Raw genomic sequence first — 17,471 nt, 5'->3', positions numbered from 1 at the left:
ACTGGCTGAGGCTCCTCCAAAGCTAAATTCTGCAGATTACAGAGGTATACAATTCTGCACATGGCCCAGAACACCTCATAGTTGCTAAGTTTTAGATCTAGGTTTTTTGTTTAACCTGACCTTACTGACTGACAAAATAGATGTCATCTTCACAGTGGAGAAAAAGCCTTGTCTTGACAAAAATAATTGTTTTGGTTACTTGTACTACTGCCATCATGGACAGATGCACCTTTGAAAAGTAGGTTATTTCCTTACATTGATTCCTCAATCAACAGCCACAGGTCCAGTCTGGAAACCATCTCCTTTGGGCCTTAACCAGCTCAGTGCTACTAACTGGTCAACAATAGTTCTGTTCTCAGATTCTGTTACCCTATTCCTCCTCCTTCAGGTACCATGCGCTAAGAGCATTGGCGACCATGAACTTGCATTGGATTGATCCATCATTATGCTTGGCAGTGGTTTGCCATTGCCTTCTGCAGTATGGGTGACCAGGAAACACTCTTGCTCGTTACAGCCTGTCATCAAGTGTATTGGAAGGATTTACAGGCTGATAATCAACCTGTTTCGCCATGTTATACACGCACTTTCCATGGCCATCAAGTCCTGAAGCGGGACTTGAACCTGGAGCTTCTGGCTCAGAGGTAGGGACATTACCCACTGTGTCACAAGACCTCCAGTTCCCTCACTGCAGTATGAAAATTTGTTATGTCTCATTTTCAAAACCTGTAACAGGAGCAACAACAAAAAGGAAAACAAGATTTCCGGCATCTTGTTTCAGGTCTTGCATCGTGAACATGCCTTAATATAGTAACAAGGCTGCTGTTCACAGCCCCATCCAAGTCAGCTGACAGTGGCGGTTGAGAAAGGACTGACCAAATATGAAAAGGTAATTTCTACAAATCCTGTTTACTGGATTATGTACTCAACAATCTCTGGAATTTATTTTGAAATACTAGATGACAATCAATTTTTTTCATAAGTATAACACCTGCAGTTTCTGACTGCTTTCTTTTACTTGCAAATAAATTTAACTGTCCACCATTATGCAATTATAGAATCCAACCAAGTGCCATTGTTTCTACCAGCCCACCTCCCAGAATGCTTAAAAGGCTTTTAGAATTTGACCAAGATCATGATCACTATGGCTTTATCAGGTCAACCTCACTTTTGTGTTCAGTCCTGTACTCTCCCTCAAGGCACTTACAAATGGCACTCTGCCATGATAAACAATCCCTGCCAACTCTTCGACACAGCTGACCACACCATCCTCCTGCAACACCTCTCCATTAACCAGCTGGGTGGAACCATCCGAGTTTGGTTCTATTCTTTCTTCATCATAGCCAGACAATCACTACTCTTTCCACTCTTGCACTGTTTCCTCTGGAGACACACTATCAACTGATAGCTGGGATGTGGGAGGTTATCTTACAAGGAAAAGATGGACAGGCTGTGCCTGCATCCATTGGAGTTTAGAAAATTGAAAGGTGATCTTATTGATACATACAAGGTCCTGAGAGGACTTAACAGGGTGGATGCTGAGAGGGCGTTTCCCTTTATGTGAGAGACTAGAACCAGGAGAGACAGTTTGAAAATAACGGGTCTCCCATTTAAGACAGAGATGAGAAGACTTTTTTTCTCTCAGAGGGTCATGAATCTTTGGAACTCTCTTCCTCAGAGAGCGGTGTAGTCAGGATCAATGAATATTTTTAAGGCAGAGGTAGAAAGATTCTTCACTAAGAAGGGGTCAAAGGTTATTGGAAGAAGGTAGAACGTGGAGTTGAGGCCACAATCAGATTAGCCACGATCTTAACGAATGGCGGGGCTGAATGAGGGCTGAATGGCCTACTCCTGCGCCTAATATGTATGTTCTTATGCAAAGGATCTGTTGGTCTCCTCCTATTCCCCTTCTACAGGCTATCCCTCAGCACTATCTAAAAATACAATATCAGATGCTCATGTATGCTGCCAACACTCAGCGCTCTCACCACCATGACCTTGTACTTCTCCATTGACCGATTTGTTATACTGCTTGTCCAACTTCTGATATTGATTGAGCAAGTCCCTTCAACTAAATATTGGGGAAATGAAAGCCATTGTCTTTGGTTCTTCCTACAAACTCCCTTGTATGTTTCCACTCATAGCAACTGCCTTCAGCTGTCCAAGGTTGCCCCCAACCTTGGTGCTGTTTTGAACCCAAATTGAGTTTATGACCTGAATTTTTGGTGCACCATTTCCTAAACTACTTTCATCTTCGTAACATCACCCAATCCACTGTGTCTCAGCTCATCTTCGCTGGAATCTTCACCCATGCTTTTGTTACCTCTAGAACTGACTATTCCAATGCTCTCCTGGCCAGCCTCCCATCTTCCACCTTATGTAAACTTGTATTCTCACAAAACACTGATGTCTGCATCTTAAATCGCTCCAAATCTCATTCATCCCCCATCCCAACACCTGCTGACCTTCATTGCCCCTCCATTTGACAACACCTCAATTTTAAAATCCTGCCATGGCCTCAGCCTCCCTCTCTCTGTTGTCTCCTCTAGCCCTACAAGCCTCCTCTTGAGTATCTCTGATTTTTAAACACCCCACCACTGAGATTTCAGCTGCTATGGGCCCCAAGCTTTGGAAATCTCTCCTTAAACATCTCTGCCTCTCTTAAGATGCTCCTTGAAACCTACATCTTGGATCAAGTCTTTGGTCATCTGTTTTGATTTTTTTTGTCTGTGTCAAAGATCTTGCCTTGTTAAGCACTTTGGGATGTTTTATGATGTTAAATATGATAAATAAACAACTTTACCTGCCACTCTTCCCATCAAAACCCACCCCAACTAAAATGTATAATATTTAACGCAATGGTTTGAACAAAATAAAACAAAAAAAATTACATATTTTACTACATGATGAAATTCATCCATAGCATCTTTTAACAGCTTCATTAAAGGTTTCACTTCAAGGTCTCAGATGCCTGGCCTGATGACAATTGACGGAGCTTTGAGTCACATCTAAGCATTCACTGCATGTGCAGTTCGTAGAATTTCTCAATGTTCTACAGGAGCAGCAAGATAGAAGAGTGTGTCTTCTCATCATATTAAGATTTGAAAGTGTTTGTTTTTGCTTTTACTAAAAGGCTTCAAAATAAAAGTGGTAAATTCTCAAAGCTGTCATTTCAGGCAACTGATGAAGTTATGCAAACGTTTTGTAATGGCAATTTTATGGAAACTATTATTGTGGGTTTCTCTTTTTCTTAAAACTTTGTTTTCTAAACAGTCTTTCAGATACACACACACACCTTGATTTAATATACAAATTTGCATAAATGAAGATGCAGGCAAACAAGAGGTTTCTTACAGAAAATTCAAATAGGTTACATAAGTAGCTTTATGATTGCAGGATCACAGTATTTAACAGGAATACAGAGACAGGTCAATTAGCCAAGTCAGTTGCCAGCCATGTTGTTAAATTTCCTGGTTTCAGTTTAACAGATCAGCACCTTGTTCCTAACACTCCAAATGGCTAGAATTCCAAATCTGTAGAGTTATCCTGAAGATTAAAATTACTCTGCAACTGAAGACCGAAAAGCTATATAGATTATATAACATGGTTTTCACAAAATTTCAATTCTCTTATTATACTTACTCTCTGTGAATTTGAGGGAGCGAATGACTTTCCTCTGAGGTGTAACTCGTTTAATGTGCGGATGGTCTTCCAGAGTTAGTACAGTATCCCGTTGCTTCTCTTTAATCTGAACAACTTCAAAGTCACTTGGGTAGTCACTGGCAGGGTTGTCACGTGGAACAATTCGCCATTCCACCACATCTGTATTTTTCAGTGCACTGGAAATGAATTTGCTCCTGGCTGTGGCAGTGAAGTATCCCTTAAAGGCCACAATGTACTCTAGGATTGAACAAGGAAATATGGTACAAAATGGGTTTTCTTCATGCTTAAACATTAGAAGCTTTCACCATTAGTGACCCCGTTCACACGTTCAGGACAGGTCACTCCTGAAAAGGTATTATCAAGTTCACATCTCCCTTCCACCCCAAGGCTCACAAACACCCACCCACAAGCGAGAGGGCAGAGGAAGGGAAAAACAACAGGGAAATATGCTCCAGCTGATGGAAATAGGCTCCAGCTGATGGAAATATAGCTGGCACAGGCAAGAGCCACCTAAATGATTGTGATCTCTGAAAGAACAACAGACTCCAACTGAATCATTCCTTTGTTTGGGTTTTAGCCATTGGATAACTAAGCCCAACTCTTCAATTTATCACATCTTCAACCATTTGATGTGAACTTCTGCCAATCACAGTTTTCTTTTCACAATCATGTTTGCAGTCTAAGCAAATTGTTGTAGTCAGTGAGTGGCATCTGCTATGCATCTACTGCATCAGCACAACACTAGAGATAGTAGCAGGAGTAGACCATACAGCCTGTGCCAAAACTCAGTACGATCATGGCTGATCTCAGGCCTCAGCTGCACTTTTCATCCCACCACCTCCTGCCCAATATCCCTCAGTTCCCTTAGACACCAAAAATCTGTCTATCCCAGCCTGTATTCAACAATGGAACATCCACAACCCTCTGGGGCAGAGAATTCCAAAGATTAACAACGCTTTGAATGAAGTAATTTCTCCTCGCCTCAGTCCTAAACGACCATCCCCTTATCCTGAGACTGGCCCCCTCCAATGTTCTAGATTCCTCAGACAGGGGAAATAACCTCTCAGCAACGACTCTGTCAAACCCCTTCAGAATCTTGTATGTTTCAATGCGATCACCTCTCATTCTTCTGAACTCCAGAGAACATAAACCTAATTTACTCAGCCTCTCATCCTAGCACAACCCTCTCATCCCAAGGGTCAATCTAGTGAACCTTTGCTGTACTGCCTCCACTGCAAGCATATCCTTAAATGAGATCAAAAGTGCACACTGTATTCCAGGTGTGTTCTCACCAAAGCCTTGTACAATTGTAGCAAGATTTCCTTATTCTTGTACTCCAGTCCCCTTGTAATGCAGGCCAACATGTCATTTGCCTTCTGATTTGCTTGCTGTACCTGCATGCTAACTTAGAGTGCTTTGTATGAGCACACCCAAATCTTTTGGAACATCAACATTTCTAAGTTTCATGCCTTTTAAAAAATATTCTGCTTTTCTATTCATAGAACCGAAGTGAACAATTTCACACTTCCCCACATTATATTCCATCTGCCCATCTTGTTGCTCACTCAAACTTGTCTATATCTCGTTGCGCCGTCCTCACAACTTGCATTTCCACCTAACTTTGTATCATCAGCAAACTTAGATAAATCATAATATGATCAGACAGTAATTAAGTGCATTGTTAAGGCTTCCTTAACATTGATTACAGCACTTTCCCAATGACTGATGCCAGGCCATCATGACCTGTAATTCCCGGTTTTCTCTCTTCTTCCTTTCTTGTATAACAAAGTCACATTTGCTAACTTCCAATCTGCTTCCAGAACTTCCAGAACCTAGGGAATTTTGTTGGATGCTCTGGCTGTGATTTGCTATCTCTTTTAGAAGCAGAGGATGTAGGCCATCAGGTCCTGGGTATGTGTCAGATTTTAGTCCCTTTAGCTTCTCCAGTGCTTCTTCCTCTGCTGATATAAATTACCTTGATTTCCTCATTCTTTTTAGCCCCTAGGTCACCTTCCATTTCTCTTATGCAGCCGACATCTTTCTTGCTGAATGTTTGTTTCTCAATGGAATGTATTTTTACTTAGCATTTTGAATTGCTTCTTCAAGTGTCTTCTGTTTATTTACTGCCATACCTTCAACAATCTTAACCAGTTCTCCCCTCATAGCTATGTAATTGGCTTCATTTAAAGTTTAAAGATTCTTGTTGTGAATGGAGTACGTTGCTTTCAAACTTAATGGAATTCAATTGTATTATGATCATCAGCTCCCAGCGGATCTTTTAATATGACATTACTATTTAACCTTGGCTCATTACACAATACAAGATCTAAAACAGCTTATCCCTCATCAGTTCCAAAATGTATTGCTTCAGGAAACTGGCACAAAAACATTCTACAAATTTATCTTCTAGACCACTCTTGCCAATTTGATTGTCTCAGTCTATATGAAGAAAAAGGTCCCCCATATTTATTTCACTGCCTTTGTTACATGCTCCAATAATTTTCTGTTTAGTGCTCTGTTCAACAGTACAACTACTGTCAGGAGGCCTATGAACGACTCGCATTAGCTTTTTCTAACTCTTGATATTCCTAAATCTCCACCCATACTGATTCCACTTCATGATCTTCTGTGCCAAGATCCTTCCAAGATCACTAATGTCCTTATGTCATCCTTCACCTACCCCTCCTCCTTTGCCATTGTGTCTGTATTTCCAAAATGTTGTGTATCCTGGAATATTAATTTCCCAACCTTGGTCACCTTGCAACCATCTCTTTGTAATGGCGGTGAGGGGGACAGGAGAAGAGGAGACAATAGCCACACCCCCTTTTTATGGTACTAGCTGCCGTTTGGGAAGGTTAAATGTCCAGTGTGAATTTTGGTAAATGGGCGAGTGGCTGAATGTTAGCAAGCGGGCAGGTTGGCAAGGGGGGGCAGGTTGGGAAGGCAGACCGGGGTTGGTCAGGGGTTACCATGTTAGTATGGTGGAAGGGGTAGTTGGGGGTGCAGGGTGTCACTTGTATGTTACCCAGGAGTTAAAAACTAGGGTTTTTAGGTCTAACCTTTCCTAGGTAGCTATTTCGGGTAAGTACCATGGAACTGTCTGTAGTTTCCGACTCTTACTGGGAGACGGGAGACATTCACAGAGGGTCCTAGGGACAGGGGAACTGCCTGTTGGAAGTTCAAACTTCCTGAGACACACACCTTGGGTCATACAATCCATAGACTGGAAGATCTGGGCCACGTAATCCCTCTGCCTTTTATTCCAATAATAGCATATACCAGGACTTTTCTTTCAAAAAATGAGATCATCTTTCCCCAATCTTGAAGTTATTTTAAAATCTTGATGGAAGGCCTCCTTTATTCTAATCGCTCCTCAGCATACAGCTAGCTGATTTTCTCAAAAATATATATTTACATAGATTCCAAAAGGAATATTTTATGCCATCCAATTAGTTCCTTGCCACTTGAGAATAGGCAGCATATCCCAGTTATCAACTGACTAGGCAGACTGTGCGGGGAAACCCATGTATGGAACCATTTCAGATTCCTGTGGTTTATTCCTAATCTTCAAATGTTATTTTCTCTCCCTTTAGCCTACCACAAGGCACTCCCTGATTAAGATAACAAGTAGTCAGCCATCAAAGCTTGGTCAGTAGTGCATGCAACCAGTTTTAGCACATGCTGCTGCTGAAATTACTGGTGCAACGTCTCTCTCTCTCTCTTTGCCACCAGCCCCACAAAAAAGGGGACATACCTGTTCCCTCAGGCAAATGACGAAGGCAGAAGACCATAAAGGACAAACCTTTCAGAGGCACCAAAGCCTCAGCCCCCAAACATGAATGGTAAATAATTACAGCAAACATCCCGTGTCATTTTTCCAAAAGCAAGTGTTGGCCTCAGTTGAGAACTTTACTGTTGGAGAGAACCCCACCATTGGAGTTCACTGTATTGACCAGCTTCACCAACAAATCTTACGCATTAGCTGTATTTCTATTTTCAGTTAACTGCCCTACTTTGAAACAGCCTAACCAAGTATAAAATATAATTAAAATACCAGCATCCAAACTAAGCTTTTCGTCAGCCCTTCAATCAGCTAAAGGAGTCTAGAGTTCTTTCCATATTTATACACCCTGGATGCCTTTCACTGTACAACCATAAGGAACCATTTTAAAATCACACACCGACTCAAGTCTAAAAATAAATAGACCCACTCCCTTTCAAACAGCAAATTAAAGAAAGGACCACACAAGAATAAAAGTGTATTTTATGTGCTGCAAATGCATCATTTTTGGAATTCAAAGAATAACCAAGGACATTTATAAAGAAAGAGAATGAGAGTAAGCCAGTAAGATGCATAAAAAATATATACTTTCCATAGGTATGTGAAAAGGAAAGATTAGCGAGATTAAACATGGGTCCCTTAGAGGCAGAAACAGGAGAAATTATCATGGGGAATAAGGAAATGGCAAAGATATTAAACAAATATAGTTTCTACTGTCTTCTTGGTAGAAGGAACAAAAATATTCTGGAAATAGTGGCAAACCAAGGACCTAGTGAAAATGAGGAACTTGGGGATATTAGCAAAGAAATAGTATTGGAGAAATTAATGGACTTAAAAGTCAACAAATCCCCTGGAGCCAAAGGCCTGCATCTTAGGGTTTTTAAAGAGGTAACTATAGAAATAGTGGACACAGTGGTTTTGATCTTCCAGAATTCCCGAGATTCTAGAATAGTGCCCCTGGATTGGAAAGTAGCAAATGTAACCTCGCTACTCAAAAACAGAAAACGTGGACATCAGCAGCAGGGAAAATGTTTGTTTTTATTAGGGACATGACAACAGGGCACTTGGAAAATCATAACATGATGAGGCAGAGTTACAGACGTATGAAAGGGAAATAGTGTATAAATAATCTAATTAGGAAAGCAGATGGTATGGGAACCATTATTACAAAGAGATTGCATTGCAAGGGTGAAAGTCTTACTGCAACTTTATTGGATCTCCATGAGATTACACTAGGAGTACTGTACAAGTTTTGGTCTCCTTACCCAAGGAAGGATATAACAGTCTTGGAGGCAGTGAAACAAAAGTTTATTAGATTGATTCCTGGGTTAGGGGATTGTCCTATGTGGAGGAAATTGAGAAGACTCAGCTTATGTTCCCTAGAATTTAGAAGATCAAGTGGTGATCTCACTGAAACATAACATTTTTAAGGGGTTTGACAGGGCAGATGCTGGGAAGATGTTTGCCATGGCTGGAGAATTTAAAATTAGGGATCACAGTCATAAAGTAAACGTCAGCCATTTAGGACTGAGATGAAGCAAAATTTCTTTGCTCAAAGGATTGTCAGTTTTCGGAATTCTCTACTCCCAAAGTGGTCAATGTTCAGTCACTGAGCTCAATTCAAGAGTATTCAAGACATAGATCCATCGATATTTAGGTATTATGGAATTAAAGGACATGGGGAAGCACAAGAAGGTGGAGTTGTGCTAGATGATCAGCCATGATCAATTTTAATTGGAAAACAGACTCAATTGGTTTACTGTCTTTCCTTAAGAATAGAAGGTTTCATGCTATTTGTAATAGCTTTCATTATTTCTGCCCCTGACTCATCCCCACCCCTCCCCATTAACCTCATTGAGAAGTACAGAAAGTGCATAATAGTCCAGAGTGGACAGCCAATGTCAGCTTCAAACACATAAGACAAACAATGAGGCAGGTGAAGGTATAACTAACTCCCTGTATTTGATACAAAGACTTTGTCTCAATGTCAACCTATACAACTCACAGCTGACTGGCGTTCATTACTGCAACAGTAACTTGGTTTTATATAGCACCTGCAACATAATAAAATCTCCAAAGGTGCTTCATGGGAATGATGTAAAGCAAAATTTGACACTAGCCATATAAGGCAATGTTAGGGCAGATGGTCAAAAGCCTGGTCAAAGTGCTAAATTTTAAAGGAGCATCTTAAAGGAAGAGAGAGAAATGGAAAGATTTAGGGAAGGAATTGTAGAGCTTAGACCAACACAGCTGAAGACAGCCACCAATGGTGACACGATTATAATTACAAGAGGCCAGAATTAAAGGAGTGCAGATACCGGAGGGTAGTGGGGCTGGAGGCTAGCTGGGGCTAGCTAGAAAATGGAGTTTGTACCGGGGACAGAAGATAGTGGCTTCAGTCTTCCCAATGTTTAATTTAAGGAAATTTTTGCTAATTCAATTCTAGATGTTGGAGAAACAGTTTGATAATTTAGCGACGGTGGAAGAATGAAGGGAATGATGAGGTAAAGCTGGGTATCATAAGCATACATGTGAAAACTGACATGGTTTTCAGAAGATGGTGCCAAGGGCAGCATGTAAATAACAAATAAGATCTCTCCTTAACACCTTCCTTTGGGGAACACCAGAGATAACTGTGGGAGCAGGAAGAGAAACCATTGCAGGTGATACTCTGTACAATTAGATGCACAAGAATGGAACCACGCAAGCACAGTCCCAACCAGCTGGACAATTGTGTAGCAGAATGGTATGGTCAGTCAAGAATGCAGGCAGATCAAGAGGGACAAGGGTGGATAGCTCATCTTCACTTCTGTCACAGCCACTAGCTATGTTCCCTCTAATTAACCTTCGCTGGCCACAACCTGGTTCTTGTACTGCACGGTCCCTTTAAGATCACTTCGCACGCGCACATCCTAAGGGGCCGCACTTGTGCTTGGCCTCTTTTCCCCTTCCACCCACGTACTTCCCCACTCCGAGCAGCAAATTTGATTTGTGAGCAGTCTTGCGCCCATGCAGCTTAAAGGGAGCTCAAGTCACTAGTATGTCTTTTCTGACTTGGGCAAGAGTTGTTTCAGTACTGTGGTCAGATTGCAAATCTTATTGGAGGGATTTAAACATGGAGTTCCTGGAAAGATGGGCATATATTTGGGAGGCGACAACATGCTAAGGGCTTGAGGAAAAGGATGTTGGAGCAGGGATGGTAGTTTGAAAGGTTAACAGTTGTGTTTTTGAGACGGGTGATGATAGCATATCAGCAAACATGGGGACTAGGAAAGGAAGTTGGGTGGTGTGCAGTTTAGTGAGAACAAAGTCAAGGAGCAGGAGGTGGGTCTCATGGACCAAGATAAGCTCAGAGGGCCTAAGGGAAGGTAAGAGAGAAACTAGAGTTCAGGGCTAAGGCAGAAAGGTTGGAGAGGGGAGCTTTAGAGGAAGTTTCACCTGGTGGGCTAAGAAAAGGGAGGGAAATGGCAGAGGCAGCTAATCAAATAATCTATATGAAAAAGTCGTCCATGAGCTCCTCACTTTTTGTTGGCGGGAAGGGTGGGGAGACGGGATGGGATTTAAGATAACAATCTTGATTGAATTCAAACCCAAGCCCTGTGAATGTAACACTTAATCCAGCTAAATCGACAAGCCAGCTCCCCACATAGGCCTGGATTTTGTGGGCAGGGACAAAGCAATGACACTCACTGCTGATCTCATAGAAGGCTGCCCACATAGATCTAGTGATCTGTGAGGCATGGATTTCACCTTTGCATACATTAATTTCTATCTGGTGCCAAGGCAAGGGGAATTCCAGGCATCCAGCAACAGTAATGTCATCAAGCAGTGTAAGCAACCAATCACACTGAAGTATTTTCAGATGCCAAACCAGGAAGTAAAATGCATTGACTATCCTAAAATTTATAAATTTTGAGAGCAGCAAGACAGATAAGTGATTGGGACATATGCATTTGAAGCTGAAATATCAAACTTAAAAATTAAAATAATTAAAAAGTAAAAATTTGGCATTGACAAATATAAAATTAGTTTTCCAGCCAGGTTATTCAGCAGTTAAGATTTAGTACACTGTTAAAAATCCAGCTACTCCTTATTAGAAGGCATAACATTTCAGGGGTTTATTCAGCCAGACTAATGGTGTAAAAGGGCAAGTTCTCGTCAGTTCACTGATTTTTAATTGAGTGGAGTCTGGAAACTTTACCAGAACACTATGAAGAAACAGAATCACTGACTGCAACTTCTGGTTATGTGTTCAAATGCAGATGTGTGGACTCCAAGTTGATGTCCATTTCAGAGAATTAATGACGGTGAACACTGACAGCTTTGCCGTCATTGCTACTATAACATCCAAGCCTTAACGGTCGAAAATTACAATAATTGCAATTATTTTAACAGAATATTTGTGAAATGTGAGTCATCATAATTTAAATTAGATCTGCTTACCGTGTTCAACAGCACTGGAAGTGTACTCCAACTTCAGAGCCAGATGGGTACAATTTGGACAAATCTTGTTCCGCAACTCTGTACCAAGTCGTCCCCCACTGCACAATACAACAATCACCACCAACAGCAGCCAGCCACTCTCCAATCGCATGGTCACAAAATCCTAAAAAGTTTCCAAAGATCCAGAAATCCAATCCGTTTTGCGCTGTCTCAAGGATCAGTTCATTCTGCTCACTGAAAAAGTTCGCTTACTGGTGTTCAATTTGCAAGAGACGTTTGCAAAATAGACTATTTTTGTTTTCATGATATTTAAGCAGTGGTTGACAGCACAACCAAGTTCAGAAGGCTTTCATTTCTTTCTCCGTTTCTTCTCCATGGCACCTGGCTGCTGCAATCACTAATGCTGTAATACATGAACAGGAGATTCCATTTGTCATTAAAGAGGGGGAACGCCAGAGGGAAATCCACCAGTCTCAGCTCAGCTGCTGAACCAATCTATTGGAATAGGAGAGAAATAGAGAAGGTTAGGATTTCAAATGCAATCTTCAGGGCAAAAAAAAACATGAACAGCCAAATGACTTTTATAGCTCTTTTCTCCACCCAGAAATCCTATTCTGACAGAGACAATAAGAAAGGGACAAGAGGCCAAATCTCCTCCTAGATCTCCTGGAGCATCCCTCACTGACCAACCCTAGGATTTTTTACTTCTCTTCAAAAGAGGTGCAGAACAAGTAAACTCATGAAGGGAATCAACAGTTACACTGCAAAGTAGTGGAATGCTATTGTACCACCCAGGCCTCCAACAGAGTGAAGGCAGCATTATTCAGAAAAGCAGTACAGAAATTCCACGTGCAAAAGGACCTTCTAAAGAATTCCGACAATCCATAATGGCCCAGGCTTCATACTTTTATGAAACACAGCCAGTTCATATCCAGCATCTAAAGCCAGTCCACAATATATTTAAGTTTAAGCATCTTTCTTTGATGGAAATTAGAAACAAAATTGTAACTAATAGGGGTGGTGGGGGAGCAAGAGAAAGAGAAATAACTTGAAATTGTTTATATTTTTGCTCCATAGAAAAGCCAATGCCGCTAAAGTCACAAACTTATTTTCCGAAATGTTTCAGCCATACTCGCACAATGTGCTTTCCCATAGAACAATGGACAGTGTGACAATATTTCTTTTGTAGCCCAAGTCCCACGCTCTTCTTACAAATTTCAACAATCAGGTGAGGTTTTATTTCTCCAAGACTTACTTTTACCAATTAAAAGGGTATCTGTGTATGGTACTAGACAGGGAGAATCTGTTCAATTTCAGTAGGAATTTAATTACAATTGACACCAGCTATCTGCATCTTTATATAAAGTCTGTCTGTTGCGCGAGTCAAGTCTACTATGCCATGATTGTCAAGCAAATCAACCAAACCTCATTAGGTAAATAATTAAGTGCATCGGCTCAGTTCATAGCACCCTCGCCTTTGAATCAGAGGGTTGTGGGTTCATGTCCCACTCCCGGTAAACCAAGAACTGTGATTGTACTCAAAAGAAGTTGCAATCTGTGACTGTTGGTAACTCGAAAGAGTTTCCCCATCACCCTGCTACCACCACCACCCGCCCACCCAGACTTCTTAACTGATCTTTGTTCTATTTTCACAATGCATGGTTTTCTCTTTCCCCATCAGAAATCAAAAAAAAACTACAAAATTGCATTCCAATAAAAAGGGTGCAATTCAGCTACAGTGACAATTCTGAACCCATCCTATTATAAGCCCTTAATTGAACTTCAGAAGATACAAAACAGGCAAATAGCATAGGTGCATTCAAGGGGAAGCTAGATATGCACATAGAAAAATGGTTTAATAGGGAATGCCGATGGGGTTGAAATAAGAGGGGTGAAGGAGGTTCTTCTGAAGCATAAACACTGCCATAGACCTTTATGGCCAATGGCCTGTTTCTATGCTGCAAATATCTTACAATTCTTTTGGCAGAATTTAAGACATTTTTGCTCTAACGGTGATTTATTTTAATTATAAAAGATTAAACTACATAGTAGAAAGGAAGAAATGTTTGATTGCGGAGTGACATTCAAAGCTTCATGCTAATGCACTGGGCGAACCCTTAAATATCTAAAGCAAAATATATGCAAATACCATTTACTGCCTAAAAACCTGCAGGGTTTAATTAGCATTTATCTAAGAAGAATAAAAAAGGTATCATTGGGCCTAAATACAGCCTCAAAACAAATCTAACCTCAATGCACAACTATCACATACTCTTACAACCAATTAAAAGGTCAACACTAACATTAAAATTGCCAGAAACGGCAGTAGTTCCAAATATAGTTTAAGACTGTTTAATATTTCATTGAAATTGCTCAGGGAATTGACCACATTTAATGGGACCAGCTGCCTCACTGGAATAATGTGATCCTTTCAGTCTGTACTGAACAAAGTAACTATGAGGCCAACCCACTGTGCTTTGTAGCCAGCTGGAGCAATGTCTTACGTCTCCCACAATTGATCTATGGAACAGACAGTAGGGGAAATGGCAGGGAAAATAATGTTGATCAAATCTCCCAGGCAGCAACAAATGAACAGTAATCACAGACACTGAAGCTTATAGCGGACATGCACTTTAAGGAGGATGTGGGAACAGGGTGAAGTGAGGGGAAAGATGCCCAAGACTCAATTACTTGCATACTAAATATGATTACAGGAGTAGATTTGCGCCATCACGTCTGTTTGAAACAAAAGCTTAAAACATGCACCACTCATCTAAAAAAAAGTTTAAATATTTTAGAAACTAAAACCATTCTTCTGAAATGCAATGATAAATGTGAGGAAAACAACAATAGATTAAACACTGGAACAGAGGTTTATTTTAAACTTCTGAGACAATGAACACAGCTTAATAAACAGATACAGCATCTCCCACATCAGGTTTGACAACTGATAGCTAAACAGGGCATGGCGTGCTGTGGCTCAATGGCTATCACTTTTGCCTCTAAACCCAAAGGTTGTGGGTTCAGGTCCACTCCAGGACTTGAGTACAAAAACATTAAGGTAGCACTGCAGTTCTAACCGAGAGCTCCTTCCTTTCAAAAGGAAGAGATCTTTCAGTTGAAATGTTAAACAGAGACCCAGTCAGCCCTCTCAGATCGACACAAATATCCCATGACACTATTTTAAAAAGAGCAGGGAAGTTATTCCGAACACCTTGATCAATATTTATCCCTCAATCAACATCATTAAAACATACTGATTATAAAATTGCTGTTTGAGGGAGTTTGCAGTGCACAAATTGTATGCCACTGTTTCCTACACTACAACAGTGAATACATATGTAAGTACTTAATTGCTGTAAGGCACTTTTGAGACATCCTGTGATTGTGAAAGGCACTACATAAATGCAAGTGTTCCATTCTGGTTGTACCATAATATTGCTCCCTAGGGGTTCTCTGTTATTACTGCAGTTTTCAGCAGGGAAATGTTTGTGGGTACAACTTTTTGATGATACTTCCTGTAGGAAGTAAGCTGAAGATTGTCTCAAAAGATGCACTGTAAGGCTGAGTCCAAGATCTGTATGCGGTTCCATTTATGGGCACTAAAATTCACCGATAGGCCTTCGAACTCAGCAAGAAATCAGTATACCTTTCAACTTGGGAGTCATACCTAGCAGGAAGGAAGATGGTTGTGGTTGTTGGAGGTCAGTCATCTCAGCTCCAGGACATCACCGCAGGAGTTCCTCAAGGTAGTGTTCTTGGCCCAACCATCTTAGGCTGCTTAATCAATTACCTTCCTTCCATCATAAAGTTAGAAGTGGGGTTGTTCGCTGATGATTGCCCCATGTTCAGCACAATTTGCAACTCCTCACATACTGAAGCAGTCCATGTCCAAATGCAGCAAGACCTGGACAATATCCAGGCTTGGGCTGACAAGTAGCAAGTAACATTCGTGCCACACAAGTGTCCGTCAATGACCATCTCCAACAAGAGGGAATTTTACAATCGCCCCTTGACATTAAATGGAATTATCATCGCTGAATCCTCCACTAACGACACCCTGGGGGGGTTACCATTGACTAGAAACTGAAATGGATTAGCCATATAAATACTGAGACTACAAGAGCAAGTTAGAGGCCAGGAATCCTGCGGCGAGTAACTCACCTCCTGACTCCCCAAAGCCTGCCAACCATCTACAAGGCACAAGTCAGGAATGTGATGGAATACTCTCCACTTGCCTGGATGAGTGCAGTTCCAACAACACATGAAGCTTGACACCATCCAGGACAAAGCAGCCCACTTGATTGGCACGCCATCATTCACTCCCTCCATCACCACCACCACAGTGGCAGCAGTGTGTACCATCTACAAGGTGCACTACAGGAACTCACCAAGTCTCCTTAGGCAGCACCTTCCAAACCCACGACCGCTACCACCTAGAAGGACAAGGGCAGCAGACACATGGGAGCACCACCACCTGGAAGATCCCCTCCAAGCCACTCACCATCCTGACTTGGAAATATGTTACTGTTCCTGGGTCAAAATCCTGGAACTCCCACCCTAACGGCACTGTGGGTGTACCTATGCCACATGGACTCCAGCGGTTCAAGAGGGCAGTTCACCACCACCTTCTCGAGGGCAATTAGGGATGGACAGGCCAGGCCAGCGATGCCCACCTCCCATGAATGAAGAAAAAAAACCTGGAAAACATCAGTATGGTGGGGCACAGTGAAACTGTGAAAGTACAGCAAGGTTCTGAGTAATATTCTGTTCAAACTAATTAGGGCCAGTACAATTCAGCGATATTCCAAACACCAGGATCAACAGAGCATAAGAATTTACATAAGGCACTGTTTGTTCCCACACTGAATGCCACATTTAATTATAATTCTTCCCACAATGCAGAATCACAAGGGTCATGCAGACATTTTTTTCAGCCCATAATACATTAACTAGAGTTAGGCTCTGCCAGTGCTCCAGGAACTCTGCAGAACACTTTGTTTAAGGTGCATGCATTACCAATTTTAACCAGACCATTGGTGCTCCCCATTATTCAGGCTGCATGTGCTTTTAGAACCATAGAAAAGTTACAACACAGAAGGAAGCCATTCGGCCTATCGTGTCCATGTCAGCCCGAGGACACCCAGGTGCCCTATCTAATCCCACCTTCCTGCACCTGGCCCATAGCCCTGCAGCTTTCAGCACTTAAGGTGCAGATCTAGGTACTTTTTAAAAAGAGTTTAGGAGTTTCTGCCTCTACCACCAACTTGGATAGCGAATTCCAGACACCCACTACCCTCTGCGTAAAAAAGTTCTTCCTCATGTCCCCACTATACCTTCTGCCACTTATCTTGAATCTATGTCCCCTGGTTCTAGAATTCTCCACCAAGGGAAACAATTTTATCCTGTCCACTCTATCTAATCCCCTCATAATTTTGTATACCTCAATCAAGTCACCTCTCAGCCTTCTTTGTTCTAAGGAGAATAACCCCCAACCTATCCAATCTCTCCTCATAGCTACACTTTTCTAACCCTGGCAACATTCTTGTAAACCTCCTCTGCACTCTCTCCAGAGCTATTACGTCCT

General features: G+C 41.5%; 1 protein-coding gene across 4 annotated transcripts in view; it reads right to left on the bottom strand.

The window, feature by feature from the left end:
* Positions 1-17,471, bottom strand: part of mbtps1 (membrane-bound transcription factor peptidase, site 1) — a 152,384-nt gene that overhangs the window by 108,368 nt on the left and 26,545 nt on the right. For 3 of the 4 annotated variants that reach the window (XM_078544090.1, XM_078544093.1, XM_078544091.1), the window contains exons 2-3: positions 11,885-12,379; positions 3,640-3,897 (exon numbers count right to left, since the gene is read on the bottom strand). In XM_078544090.1, coding sequence (XP_078400216.1) covers positions 3,640-3,897; positions 11,885-12,035 — 409 coding nt within the window. In that variant the 5' untranslated portion in view covers positions 12,036-12,379. The remainder of the gene's footprint in view (positions 1-3,639; positions 3,898-11,884; positions 12,380-17,471) is intronic. The other variant, XM_078544092.1, reaches the window with a different exon arrangement.

This window comes from Cetorhinus maximus, chromosome 6 (assembly GCF_964194155.1).
Source record: "Cetorhinus maximus chromosome 6, sCetMax3.hap1.1, whole genome shotgun sequence".
Classification (NCBI taxonomy): domain Eukaryota; kingdom Metazoa; phylum Chordata; class Chondrichthyes; order Lamniformes; family Cetorhinidae; genus Cetorhinus; species Cetorhinus maximus.
The sequence above is the reverse complement of the archived record's forward strand: the minus strand, read 5'-3'. Positions and strand labels throughout refer to the sequence as shown.